General features: G+C 43.1%; 1 protein-coding gene across 8 annotated transcripts; it reads right to left on the bottom strand.

Moving 5' to 3' along the window:
* Nucleotides 1-398: 398 nt before the first annotated feature.
* Nucleotides 399-14,899, bottom strand: ZNF527 (zinc finger protein 527). 8 transcript variants are annotated; one of them, XM_008257200.4, is made up of 5 exons: nucleotides 14,657-14,899; nucleotides 10,821-10,898; nucleotides 8,048-8,174; nucleotides 7,328-7,423; nucleotides 399-2,691 (listed from the first exon to the last, which is right to left on the bottom strand). In XM_008257200.4, exons 2-5 carry the CDS (start codon nucleotides 10,851-10,853, stop codon nucleotides 1,121-1,123), a joined length of 1,827 nt encoding a protein of 608 aa, XP_008255422.2. In that variant the 5' UTR covers nucleotides 10,854-10,898; nucleotides 14,657-14,899; the 3' UTR covers nucleotides 399-1,120. The 8 variants fall into 8 exon arrangements, with proteins under 8 accessions (XP_008255422.2, XP_069918401.1, XP_051703044.2 ...); XM_070062300.1 differs by having other exon boundaries at nucleotides 8,058-8,174; nucleotides 14,553-14,851; XM_051847084.2 differs by having other exon boundaries at nucleotides 8,058-8,174; nucleotides 14,574-14,851.
* Nucleotides 14,900-14,914: the final 15 nt, after the last annotated feature.

Below are 14,914 nucleotides of genomic sequence, written 5' to 3'. Positions count from 1 at the left end.
GCTCATTCTTTCTGTCTGCCACCAATGTCTGTCTGGTATCTCTAATACAAGGAACTTATCCATACACTTCATAACTATGTTTCTAGCCCATTCACAAAAGACCCCATTTATAATCCTGTCTTATTATGTACTCCTACACAGTATGTTTAAGCCAATATTTAAAGAAGAAAATCAAATTATCCCTTTAAGATGAAGAACCACTCATTAAACTGATGGATTCATTATCCTCTTAGCTTTCCATTCACTCTTTACAGGCCATGGAAAAACAACTTCAACTCCTTAATGGAAAGCCTATCAAGGAATTTTACTGGATAAATTAAAAAATATTTATCCTTGTTGTGAAATAGATTAATAAACATTAATTTCTATCAACAAGTAAAATATAATAATTCTCCCAGTTTTATGAAGGCTGTATATTCACCTTTCATATGTTTATTATAAGGTTTATCCTCAGCATAACCAAATATGTCATATAAAAGATTAAGGCCATCATACAGGTATAGTAAACATAGGGTGAGTTGGTACTTTAATTCCAAGAGGCAAAAACCTAATTTAAATTAAATTACACAAAATAAAAATAAATTTATTGGCTCACAAAGATGCGGAAGTAAAGAATGGTATACATATTAAGCATGACTGGGTCTGGAAGATCAATGTTATCAGATTTCTGTCTTTCAAGTCCATTTTCCTCCGAGTTGAATTTCTCTTTAGGAAGGTGTGGCAAAAGCCAACGGGATTTACTGAACCCTCAAAACCTCCAATTCTAGGAAACAACTCTCTTACTACCCACAGCAATACTCCCAAAGGGCTTTATGGGCCTAGAAGGGCTAATTTGCCAATCTCTTCTCAGTCACCAGGTTGGGGGAAATAACTGGCCAGTCTGACCAATCCACTGCTTTCCCTGATTAAGTTCTATTGGAATTGTATGCACTGCAGATGGTGTAGATAGGGGAAAAGAGCAGATGTCCCCCACTCAGGGTATTCCAAATAATGGATGCTTATGAACTGAAGGCTTTTCTATATGTACTACATTCACAGAATTACTAACCAAAAATAATTCACTGATATTAAATAAAAATGGAGGGATGCTTACATGTTTTCTTTCCTACACCTATTATAATCAGAGAGTTTCTCTGTTATGACTTCTCTGATGTCTTCTAAGAGCGGAGGCACAACTAAAATTATTCCCACATGCATTACATGTATAGAGTTTTTCTCCAGCATGAATTCTCTGGTGTAGCCTAAGGGACAAGATTTGGTGGAAGGCTTTCCCACATTCATCACACGCATAGGGTTTCTCTCCGGTGTGAATTCTCTGATGCTGAGTGAGGTATGAGCCACAGCTGAAGGCTTTGCCACATTTGCTACATTCATAGGGTTTCTCTCCTGCGTGACTTCTCCTGTGGTGAATTAGAACCAAGGCGTCACTGAAGGCTTTCCCACATTTACTGCATTCGAATGGCTTCTCTCCAGTATGAATTCGATGATGTCGATTAAGCTGGGAGTCAGTTCTAAAGAACTTCCCACATTTAATGCACTCGTAGGGCTTCTCTCCGGTGTGGATTCTCTGATGCTGGTTAAGGTGTGAGCGATAGCCGAAAGTCTTTCCGCATTCGTTGCATTGGAAGGGTTTCTCTCCAGTGTGAGTTCTTTGATGCAGAGTCAGGGCTATGCGTCTGCTGAAGGCCTTTCCACATTGCTCGCATTCGTAGGGCTTCTCTCCAGTGTGAATCCTCTGATGCTGACTGAGGTGTGCACTCTGTCTGAAGGCTTTGTTGCACTCCTTACATTCATATGGCTTCTCTCCTGTGTGAATCCTCTGATGTTCAACGAGGAAGGCGTAACGACTAAACGCCTTCCCACATTCATTGCACGCAAAGGGCTTCTCTCCAGTGTGGATTCGCTGATGTTGAGCGAGGTGTGCACTCTGCCTGAAGGCTTTGTTGCATTCCTTACATTCATAAGGTTTCTCTCCAAGACGAATCCTCTGACGTGCACTAAGGAAGAAGTCACGGCTAAAGGCCTTCCCACAGTCATTGCACGCATATGCTTTCTCTCCTCTGTGAATTCTCCGAGGTTGTGTGAACAATGAGTAACAGCTGAAAGCAGCACCACATTCATCATATTCGTGGGATAATTTTCCAAAATGAGAAGTGTGATGTTGAGAAAGCCATGAATGGAAACCCAAGAGATTTGAAAAAGTATTCCCTCCATAAGGTTTCTCACCAGAAGGAATTCCTATAGCCCTACAAAAGTGTGTATTCTGGCTGAATTCTTCACATTCATTACCTACCAAAGGTTCCTTCTCAGAATGAAGTCTTTTACAGTCAATTATGAGTGAATTTGGGGGGAAAATTCTATCATAAATATCAAATTTATGTATTTGCTGTACTGTGGGTAATCTCTGTTGTGTTAAAAATAATGGCTTTAAGGAAATGCTTCCCTCGGAATTTTTATACTCATTATATCTTTTCCCAGTAGAGATATCCTTAAGAGTTGTCACTTGCCTGAAATGTCTCTCCTGATCTCCCTGATGGTCAAATTCACCCTCACATTTCCAGGTTTCTCTGAAACTGGAACATTCAAGGTCATTTCTTATAGGTCTTTCCATTACCATCCCTTGGGATATTTCTTCGTCATCAATGAAGCATTTTGGAGATAATTCTTTGATTTCACACCATGGCTCCCAGTCTGAAAAATATCAAGAAAGCAATTGTATCCTTTCTTTCCTTTGCTAGGAGAAACAACACTGTTATAGAAGAAATTCAAGAATTTAACTGGGAGGAAGAATTTAACTGGGGGGAACTACATGGTTCTAACATCTCCCAAATATGACCACACAATATGAACAAAATACAAAGAAACTGGGGACGACACTGTGGCACAGCAGGTTAACGCCCTGGCCTGAAGTGCAGGCATCCCAGATGGGTGCCGGTTTGAGACCTGGCTGCTTCACTTCCGATCCAGCTCTCTGCTATGGCCTGGGAAAGCAGAAGATGGCCCAAGTCTTTGGGCCCCTGCGCCTGCGTGGGAGACCCGGAGGAAGCTCCTGGCTCCTGGCTTTGGATGGGCGCAGCTCTGGCCATCGCAGCCAACTGGGAAGTGAACCATCGGATGGAAGACCTCTCTCTCTCTCTCTGCCTATCCTCTCTCTGTGTAGCTCTAGCTTTCAAATAAATAAATCTTTAAAAAAAAAATACAAAGGAACTACAAAGACAGCTGATGGAGGAAGGTGTCGGTACTCGTGATGGGGAGGGCAGTGTAGGTTAAGTAAGTAAAATGCAGGGGATCAAGAGGGAGACAAAGCCAAATGCCAAGAAGACAAAGATTTGAGGATGATTGATTATATCACAATCAAAGTTTTGCTCCCTTTGCTCTTCCAAGCCTCCAATCCAATCTGCATGTGTATTCATAAGACTAAAGGTCCCTCGCTGGGTTCCAGTCCCAGTTGCCCCTCTTCCAGTCCAGCTCTCTGCTGTGGCCCTGGAAGGCAGTGGAGGATGGCCCAAGTGCTTGGGCCCTGCACCCACATGGGAGACCAGGAGGAAGCACCTGGTTCCAGGCTTCGGATCAGCATAGCTCTGGCCATTGCGGCCATTTGGGGAGTGAAGCAACAGAAGGAAGACCTTTACTTTCTCTCTGTCTCTCTCTCTCTCTTACTGTCTGTAACTCTACCTGTCAAATCAATAAATAAAAATCTTAAAAAAAAAAAAAAGACTAAAGGTTCCAGGAGGGCAAGGACTAATGCTCGTTCCTTTCTATTCTTGCTGCTGCACACACTGCTTAGGAAAATAACAGCACGCTGTGAAATGAAGAATGCTGCCAGATTCATCTCCGAAACTTTTCCTAGTAATGCTGCTCAACAAATTCTAAGATTTTATCAGGATCCACAGAAAAGTTGGTGGTTTCTTTTGTCTGTGGCTACAAGAAATATAAAGATTGGCTTTTAAGAGTGAATGGTGCCTGCAGAAGAGATACTTGATATTTTCAGGAGAGGACATTGGTTGGGGTAAGGCACAAAGAAAACTCACTTTTTAAAAGATGGTCTCAACAAGAGAAATAAAAGAGTCCTTTTCATGTCCATACCACAATAATCACACAGTATATTCAACTATACAGAACTTAATCTTTATGTACCCAGAACCTAGTAGGAGGGGAACTATGTACAAAAAGAGCTTAAATTACATACAATGATTCAGTATGGAACATAATAAAGGACTAGCTAAATGATAAGACTATTAGTAGTATATTAGTGTGTGTGTGTATATATATATACATATATATATATATATATGGTAGTATAAATATCTGAAAAACATGATCAAAACTCACTGGATTGGTTATGGATAATTTCTGAGGAAAATGAGCTTGGTTTCCAAAGCTTCCAAAATTTAGTGACTATTTCAGTAACAGCCATTTTCATGTTTGAATGTGATTAGGGGTTATTTTAGAACTGTACATTTCAGCATCTGCATATTAATTAAATATAGCCTTTCATAATAGTTTCCCATGTATTGACAACAAAAGCTGCCTACACACACACACACACACAAAAAAAAAAAAAAACAAAGAACATATTATATATTTATGTCTTTCTTCTTTTTCAGTAGACTCTCTACCCAAGGAAAGGCCCCAACCCTAACTATGCATTACCTTAAATTTTCTCTTACTTGAATTCCTATCTAAACTTTGGCCTGAGAGGGCTTTTCACACTAATTCTCTATTACAAGGGTGGGGAAGGTCCAGCCGTGGACTGTGTAAGGCCCATGAAATCATTCAGTCTGGCCCTGCCAAGGCAACTGTAAGGAGGATTCAGGATTCAAGATTCAATACAGCTCCCTCTGTTCCCGCACTCACTCTCCTGGACCTCCTTTCCCGAATCCATCAGACAGGGCCACTGTATTCCTTTTATACTAAGAATAAGTCTTTCCTCTCGGTAAATGGCAGGTTTATATAATACCTAATGTAATGCTTAGTAGAAGCCTGATGGGAGAAGACATCAGATATTTTCCAACAAAGGAGATGCCAGTGTGCCTGGAGTGAGCTCCAACCACTTTCTTTAAAACAAAAAAGAGATACGATAGATACTATAGGGGAAGAAATCCTAAACAGACAGTAGACTGAGGAAAGCACAGAGCAGGGAGTAAGTATACATGGAAGATATATTACTATGATTAGAGTAGCAAAATACTTAGAAGTCAATTGATAATGGCATTCAGCAAAAAAGAAGAGAATTCGCCTATCATCAGTAACTCACTGAGGGAAAAGAGGGGAAAAGAGAAATTATGGATTCAGGCAAAGAGGGAGACAAATGGCACAGGACAAACAATACAGGCTTTAGGGTCAAAGGTGAATTTTAATCCTAGCTCTGCATCTATCCATCCACCATGAATGTATCTCTTGAGCTCAGTTTCTTGTTTGGCAAAATGATGTTACCTTGCATGTGAGGCATGAGAATAATATATTTGTAACATACCTGTGGTACATGCCTCATTGTGGACACGTTGTAATGCTCATCATAAAATAAAATATTCTATATTCCTTAAGCAATTCTTGCACTCACACCAATAGTACATTCAGGTGTTATTATATCCATCTCCAAACAGGGATTATAAATAGGACAAAACAAAAACTAGGAAAGGTAAACCTTTTCGGGGTTAAAATGTATCCAGGCAATATATTAGATATTAAGAGATATATAAATTCCGGCTGGCTATAACCTGTAACTCGACAGAAGTTGGAAGTTAGATTATGATCAGATTTGGAGTCTAATCAGAACTATATTGTAAATAGATTGATTTATGATTTTTGAAGAAGGAAAGGTCTTATTGTGGACTTAGTCTCCCATATGCTGAACGGGTGGACATCCATAGCCACAGACCAAATATATTCAGAAAAAAATGCACCTCTACTTAACATGTACAGACTTTTTTCTTGTCATTATTCTCTGCACACACACACACACACAAACCCACAGGACAACTATTTATACAGCATTTACATTGTTTTAAATATAAGTAACCTAGAGATGATTTAAAGAACATGGGAAGATGTGTGTCGGTGATATGAAAATACCATGCCATTTTATATAAGGGAATTAAACCTCTGCAGTATCTTCTGAGTACAGATACTGAGTACCAACTGTACTAATGAGTAAATCATTATTGTATTAATGGCATGAAACCCAGGAGATTCTGGCAGCACCTGAGTGGAAAGGTTGGGATCTATGGAGAACCTAAAAGAATGAATGTACGTAACTTTGGAAATAGTATTTTGACCAGATAATGCAAGGCTAAAGACAAAATGAACTACACAGGGGCTGGCGCTGTGGTGAGCAGACAAAGCCTCCGCCTGCAATGCCAGCATCCCATATGGACACTGGTTTGAGTGCTGGCTGCTCCACTTCCAATCTAGCTCTCTGCTATGGCCTGGAAAGCAGTGGAAGCTGGCTCAAGTCCTTGGGCCCCTGTAGACCCAGAGGAAGCTCCTGGCTCCTGGATTCAGATCAGCATAGCTCCAGCCGTGGTGGCCATCTGGAGAGTGAACCAGTGGATGGAAGACCTCTCTCTTTTTCTCTGTCTCTCTGTAACTCTGCCTTTCAAATAAATAAATCTTTAAAAAAAATTAAGTATACATAAATCCTGGAATTTAGTCAGAAAATTTGTTCCTCACAGAATTTTGAAATGACTTTTTTTTTTTTTTTTTTTTTTGACAGGCAGAGTGGACAGTGAGAGAGACAGAGAGAAAGGTCTTCCTTTGTCGTTGGTTCACCCTCCAATGGCCGCCGCGGCCGGCGTGCTGCGGCCGGCATACCGCACTGATCCGATGGCAGGAGCCAGGTACTTATCCTGGTTTCCCATGGGGTGCAGGGCCCAAGCACCTGGGCCATCCTCCACTGCACTCCCTGGCCACAGCAGAGAGCTGGCCTAGAAGAGGGGCAACCGGGACAGAATCCAGCGCCCCGACTGGGACTAGAACCCGGTGTGCCGGCGCCGCAAGGTGGAGGATTAGCCTAGTGAGCCGCAGTGCTGGCCCAATTATAATTTTCATAAAAATAAAAACTCTAGAAAGAAGTCTAAAAATATATAATATTTTGACTATAAAGATGAAGAAATATCTGAGAGGGTCTGAGATTTAGGGTATAGACAGAAGACTAGAGAAAATAATTTGATAGAGACAGAAAAAAACTCCAAAGGTAGATGAATTTTCTAGGGCAATTTTCTGCATGCTAAAGAGCTGTCAGTTCCCACTGAAGTCCAGGAAAGCCTTCTCTTGACCACTTGGGTGAGCACTAACCTCAGCCCTCCTTACCCAGTTAGTCACTCACCTGCACGGTGACCACGTGACAGCTTCCTCTCCACAATCCAAGGTTCTTTTCCTTGCTCCAGTAAGGATATCATATTGGGCTTAGATATGGAGATTCCTGTTTAGAGAGGAAGAAGAATGACAGCGAGAGACAGATAGACAAATCAACATGCTACAGCTAACTCAGAACACAAATCCAATCTCTTGGTCATCAAGCAAGAAAGGGCAATAGAGGAAGGGCCCAAGAATAGAAAGATGTTTGTATGGAGGATGAGGAAGGTGAAGCTTCATCCACAGGCATAATTTCTGAAGTGCTAGAGCAAACGCAGCCATCACCTAGGAACTAACTAGAAGTCGAAATTCTCGGGTCCCATCCTAGACCTACTGAATCATAAAGTTCAGGGGCTCTCAAACTGTAATGGGCATCAGTATTATTTGGAAGATTTATCAAAACCATACTAGTGGTCCTGTTCTCAGAGTTTCTGATTTTGGAGGTCTAGAATGGGGCCCCATAATCTTCATGTTCCCATATCGTGCTCACGTTGGAGTTCCAAACCACCATTCTAAAACAAAAGGAAACTTACCCATTTCCAACTATCTGAAACTACTTCAAATCATTTCCTGGGAACAGGAAGTAAAAATTCAACTAAGCATTTTCAAAATGCCCTAGATATTCCCAATGGAAAAAACAAAAAGCGCTCCAGAAGGAAGATTCTGAGTTATGAGGGAGAAACATCCTTACCAAGCCATACCAAGTTCCTGTAGTTCTCCAACATGACCTCTTTGTACAAATCCTTCTGAGATGTGTTCAGCCATTCCCACTCTTCTTGGGAAAAGTCCAGGGCCACATCTCTGAATGTCACCAATCCCTGAAATTTCAAACAAACAAACAAAAAAACCAGTTCACCAAGTGTTGAGGCCTCCATTAGGTCCTAGCAAACAAGATGAATTCTTCTATAGTTTAAAGCTCTAGGGACTAGTCTTGTGGTATAATGGGCAAAGCTGCCACCTGTGATGTCAGGATCCCATATGGGTGCCAGTTCAAGTCCTGGTTGCTTCACTTTTGATGATCCAGCTACCTGCTACTGTGCTTGGGAAAACAGTGGAGATGGCCCAAGAATTTGGGTCCCTGAACCCATATGGGAGACCAGGAAGAAGCTTTTGGCTCCTGGCTTTGGTCTGGCCCAGCCCGAGCCATTGTGGCCATTTGGGGAGTGAACCAGCAGATGGAAGATCTCTCTCTCTCTCTCTCTGGCCATTTGGGGAGTGAACCAGCAGATGGAAGATCTCTCTCTCTCTCTCTCTCTCTCTCTTTCCCTCTCTCCAACTCCGACTTTCATATAAGTAAAATAAATCTTAAAAAAAAAACAAACCTCTAAGTGATCCTGGAGAAACAATTATTACAGAACAATTACATGCCTATTTGTAACATAACTTGAAAGAAAGAGAAATATTAGAAACAGACTCAACAGACTCACCTCTTAAATTTTTTATATATTGTGAAAAAGAAATACGTACACAAGAAAAATAATTAACTTATAACATGAAGAAATACATGAGCAAGGTCGAAGTTGTATTTACAAATACTATACAGACAGAAAATGTGTTCATATTCTCCATGCTGAGTTACTGGCCAAGGCAGAATAGTGAATGAACGTCCTAAAATGGGCTTTTTGTTTTTTTTTATTTCAGTACTATTTTCTTCTTTTTTTGTTAAAGATTTTTATTTTTATTTATTTGAAAGACAGAGTTACAGATAAAGGTAGAAACGGAGAGACAGAGAGGTCTTCTATCCGATGGTTCACTACCCAGGTAACCGCAACGGCTGGAGCTGTGCTGATCCAAAGCCAGAAGCCAGGAGCTTCTTCTGGATCTCCCACATGGGTGCAGGGGCCCAAGGACTTGGGCCATCTTCTACTGCTTTCCCAGGCCATAGCAGAGAGCTGGATCGGAAGAAGAGCAGCCAGGACTCGAACTGGCACCCACATGGGATGCCGGGGTTTCAGGATCAGGCTTTAACCTGCTGTGCGACAATGCTGGCCCCTAAATTGGGCTTTTAGTATGGTCTGAAATTTAGACTCTATATGTAATGGGAAAGTTCCAGGAACATTGGGAAATAATGAAGTATATATAATGATTTTTGTATACAATTTTCATTGGGAAATTATACAAAAAATCTGGAAAGACTTTAGGCTATACCACTGAACTGTAAGCTGCATGAGGGTGACCTCCTGGAACTCAGAAAGGAGCACTGGGGCAGCTGGGCGTTCTACAACACTATGTAAAATTGTGTAGTTGTTTTCTCCAGACACATTCAGCCATATTTCTACTATATAGAATTAGTTCTGACAGAAAATAAGAACATACTCCACATACTGGAACCCCATCATTTTTGAGTACTCTTTTTTTTTTTTTTTTTTTTTTTTAACAGGCAGAGTGGACAGTGAGAGAGAGAGACAGAGAGAAAGGTTTTCCTTTGCTGTTGGTTCACCCTCCAGTGGCCGCCGCGGCCGGCGCGCTGCAGCCAGTGCACCGCACTGATCCGATGGCAGGAGCCAGGTACTTATCCTGGTCTCCCATGGGGTGCAGGGACCAAGCACTTGGGCCATCCTCCATTGCACTCCCTGGCCACAGCAGAGAGCTGGCCTGGAAGAGGGGCAACCGGGATAGAATCCGGCGCCCAGACCGGGACTAGAACCCGGTGTGCCGGCGCCGCAAGGCAGAGGATTAGCCTAGTGAGCTGCGACGCCGGCCAAGTACTCTTTCTTCATGTAGATACGTGATAGTACTCTTTCTTCATATGGATGCATGATAGGAAATTTCATTTATTCACTGAATAGTAAATATTTACTGTTTACAGGGTGAAAGTATTATAGTAGATACTAGATGTTTATCAGTTATAACACAGCTTACAGTTTTAACCCGATCTGAAGCCAGGAGCCAGGAGCTTCTTCCAGGTCTCCCACGTGGGTGCAGGGACCCAAGGACTTGGGCCATCCTCCGCTGTCTTACAAGGCACATCAGCAGGAAGCTGGATCAGAAGTGGAGCAGCCAGGACTCGAACCAGTGTCCATATGGGATACCAGCACTGCAGGCAGAAGCTTAACCTACTATGCCACAGCGCCAGCCTGTCATAACAACTATTTCATGCCTTCTGTTTCTCTCTCTCTCTCAAACTGCTACAAACTCCTCTCTTGTTCTCATCTAGAACTTCTTCATCCTCTTGCTACCATATTCACCTACTAACCTGTAATCATACAGTCTATCTTGCCACTGTTACTATGGATAAAACTTTAGGCTCCTTTCTAAGACCAATCCTTCCACTTGTCCACACATGTTGGATCCATCACACATTGAAGCACAACACTGAGTAAAAAGGCTGTTGTTTTATAGAAGCACAGATGAACAAAAGAAGAGGGTGCTCACCAGGCTGTCTGTAGGGAAGCTCCCTATAGTGAAAGGGAGTCCTTAAAAAAAAATGAGGTGAAATATCTAGAGTGAAAACATGAACTTACCTGGAACATGGCTTTACAAAGTCCAACAGCCATTCCTGCCTCCTTATTTAGTTTACTCTTTTGAAGAAGAAGAAAGTCCTGAGAAGGGAGAAATTAGAAGAAAAAATTAACATCTCAGCCATGTATTTCTTGTCTGAGACTCACAAAGATAGAATTATTGCCCCTTTATTGACCTCATATCTTTCTTAGATGAGCCAGTCTCATATTTTTCAAGACCTCAAAAAAAGGTAAATACAGAACCTGGTTCTAGAAGTCTTCTTGTTTGTTTTTAAGAATTTTTTTTTTTTTTTTTTTTTTGACAGGCAGAGTGGACAGTGTGAAAGACAGAGAGAAAGGTCTTTCTTTTCCGTTGGTTCACCCCACAAGTGGCCACTAAGGCCGGCGCACTGTGGCCGGAGCACTGCGCTGATCCAAAGCCAGAAGCCAGGTGCTTCTCCTGGTCTCCCATGGGGTGCAGGGCCCAATTGGGCCATCCTCCACTGCACTCCCGGGCCACAGCAGAGAGCTGGAGAGGAAGAGGAGTGACTGGGACAGAATCTGGTGCCCTGACTGGGACTAGAACCCGGAGTGCCAGCGCCACAGGTGGAGGATTAGCCTAGCGAGCTGTGGTGCTGGCCCAAGATTTATTTATTTGAGGGGCCAGCACTGTGGCGCAACGGGTTAAAGCCCTGGCCTGAAATGCCAGCATCATATATGGGCAAGTTCTAGTCCCGGCTGCTCCTCTTCTGATTCAGCTCTCTGCTGTGGCCTGGGAAAGCAGTGGAAGATGGCCCAAGGACTTGGGCCCCTGCACCCCCGTGGGAGAGCTGGAGGAGGCTCCTGGCTTCCTGGCTTTGGATCGGCGCAACTCTAGCCATTGCAGCCATCTGGGGAGTGAACCAGCGGATGGAAGACCTCTCTCTCTGTCTCTACCTCTCTCTGTAACTCTGTCTTTCAAATAAATAGAATAAATCTTTTTTTTTTTTTTTTTTTTTTTTTTTTTTTTAAAGAGAGGTAGAGACACAGAGAGAGTCTTCCATACGCTGATTTACTCCCCAGACGGCCGTAATGGCCAGAGCTGCACCAAGCCGAAGCCAGGAGCCAGGAGCTTCCTGCAGGTCTCCCACGCTGGTGCACAGGCCCAAGCACTTGGGCTATCTTCTGCTGCTTTCCCAGGCCAAAGCTGAGAGCTGGATCAAAAGTGGAGCAGCCTGGACTCAAAATAGCACCTATATGGGATGCCCACACTGCAGACCAGGGCTTTAACCTGCTGCACCACAGCATCAGCCCCTAGAAGTCTTGACTAATATTCAAGACACATAACCTGAACTCAACAAAATCTAAGGTTTAACCAGTGGCCAACAAGGTTTATGATTTGGTCCCAACTGTTCCTGCTCATTCTCTACCCTTCCCACCTTGCTTGCCCCACTCTAGGCATAGTCTCTTCTATTCAACACTGTGTTCACTCCTCCCTTAGAGCTGTTGCCTTTGCTTTTCTTTCTGTATGGAAACTTTTCCCAGATATCAGCATGGCTCATACCTTCTATTGCTATATGTGCTCAGTTGTCACCTCACAAGAAAGACTTACCCGAAAATTCACTCTAAAGAAAACCCCAATATTGGTGATTTCCTTTTTCTTTAGTCTGATTGTCTTTCTCAGCATTTATCACCATTGGACATGTGGCAAACATGTTTCATGTTTGCCTCCTCACTCAAAATTTTAAGATTTAAGACGGCTAGGATTTGTTAAGTTCATTTGTGTATTCTAGTGCTTGAACAATGCCAGAACGATTGTGGGTGCTCAAAAACACCGTGTAAATGCTGGAAAAATAAATCTTATTGGGCCTATTGTAATATAAATTGCAGTGTAACATGCCATGAATGCCGTTACATCATTTACTACTCACAAAACACCAAGGGGAGATATTATGATCTCCATCATTACTGATAATTGAAACTGAGGTTCAAGATGCTTAAGCAACCAATTCAAATCAAAGGAGCTCAATGGGAGTGCGACTCAAAACACTGGTATGTTTTTAAGAGACCATGATGTCTGAATGGAAAATAGTCAACCAAACCTGAGAAATCAATGCCATCTATTTCCTAGAGAACAGGGATGGCAAGTCTTCTTTTGATTACTCCACAAAAATGTAGCCTAAGGGAAACATTGCCAAATACAAAGCCAACGACAAATTGTAAGGCTTGAAAGGAGTTCCTTGTCCTCTCAGAGCCAACATTTCTTCATTTTGAAAATGAGAACACTTGTTCTTGATCTAGAATTCAGGATGCACAAGTGCCTATTCTGGGCTACTCTGTCCCAGCCAACTCAGACTCTAGGAAAGTTATTTCCTCAGTTCAGTGCAGCTCTAAGTCGTCCATCAAAGCTTCTGCAACCTGAGAGAAGAATCAATGTATTCTTGGCATCTGGGAGCAGAAGCCTTAGTACATGCACAAAAGAAATTTCCTGCACATTTTCTTCGGTTAAATAGCTGAGTATTCCTTGGATAGTATGTTTCTAAGTTTGGCTTGTACCATCAGTCTCTGAAAAAACAAAAAGGTGTGATGGAAAAGAATTCAATTTTTTATAATTCCCAGACAAGGTGGACTCTTCTTCATTCCTTTCTCTCATTGATTATATGACCTTGGGCAAGTTAACCCATCTGTTAGAGTCTTCCTCTCCTCAAGGTCAAGACTGCATGAACCAAAACCTGGCAGAAAGAGGTGCCGCCCTTGTTCCCATTTAAATCTGTACATTTGGAAATGAACAGAGAGCAGTTTACTAACTGAGAAAGTAAAAACCGAAAACTTCGCTCACTTGGTGCATCAGAGAAAGAGCCCTGGCCCCAGCCTGTCTCAGCACCAAACATGGAACAGCTTTAACAATCTCAGACTTACTGGCTTAAGGGAAGACGAGGCTTTCAGGTTGGGCTTTCCTCCGCAGAAGCAACCAATTTTAGGTCTCACTACACTGTCTTTAGAACAGGTCCTGTGAATCATAAGGGGACTGAAGGAAGAGGCCCAGACTAACTTCCCACATTCCAAAGGATCCTAGTCCAGGACCAGAGATCATCCTCTCCTACACCCTCAGAACCCAGGGCTCCCATTTTCCACTCCCACAGCGTGGGAAATATTAAGGGAATTTAGTAATTAAAAGCCAGAAGCCTCAAGCTAAACTGCTTGAGTTTGAGTCCTGGTTCTGTCACTTATTAACTATGAGAACTTGGACAAGTCATTTTACTCTTTCTGTGCCTCCCAATCGCCCACTAGGTCCCGTACAATCAAGCTCATGATCTCACATTCAATTACAAATTCTCAACCAATCACATATGTAGACACAGTGCCACAATTACACCAATAATCTCATACATATACACAATGTATTAGCAAGAAGATGTAGTCACACAATCACACACACACATTGAGTATCACACAAGGCCATGGTCACGCTGTCACACAAACTCAAATGCAGTTGTATCCGCAGAGACGGCGGAGGTCACACACAGTCACACACACATACATACACTATCCCACATACACTGTCGATCCTCAGCCTCTCGCAAACCCACACACAAGAACACATGGTTATACCTGCAGAGACAGTCACACACATAGACACAGTTCTCTTCCCCACATACAGACAGTCTCTGTCATGCATAAGTACACGCGCACCCACACACCCGGTGACACACAAGCTCACAGTTTGTCACACCCGTTGCCTGTCACTTAGACACAGTGACACACTCTCTCACATACATTCTTCCAGGCGGCGCTCACCCAGTCCTCGCCCTCTTTGCGGCTGGTCCATTCCGAGCCCGGCCCTGACCTCCCATTCTTGCCCAGGGCCGGGCCTAACTCACCTCCCGGGACGCGGGCTCTGAAAACGGGACCCGTAACCGAGACCTGCGACGTCACCTCCCAGAATCCTCCGCGTGGCGGAGCACGGATGAGGACCACGGCGTCCAGGACTTAGCTCGGCGGGATCTGAACAAGTATCTCAGCGTTCCTCTTGGACCCCCGCGAACCACGAGTCCCAGAACGCTTTGCGCCGCGGCCTTCATTGTTGAACTACATTTCCCAGAGGGCTCCACGACCCACCTCCACGTGCGCCTGCGCCC

Source organism: Oryctolagus cuniculus, chromosome 18 (genome assembly GCF_964237555.1).
Source record: "Oryctolagus cuniculus chromosome 18, mOryCun1.1, whole genome shotgun sequence".
In the NCBI taxonomy this organism is placed as follows: domain Eukaryota; kingdom Metazoa; phylum Chordata; class Mammalia; order Lagomorpha; family Leporidae; genus Oryctolagus; species Oryctolagus cuniculus.
This window is presented reverse-complemented; position numbering and strand designations above follow the sequence as displayed.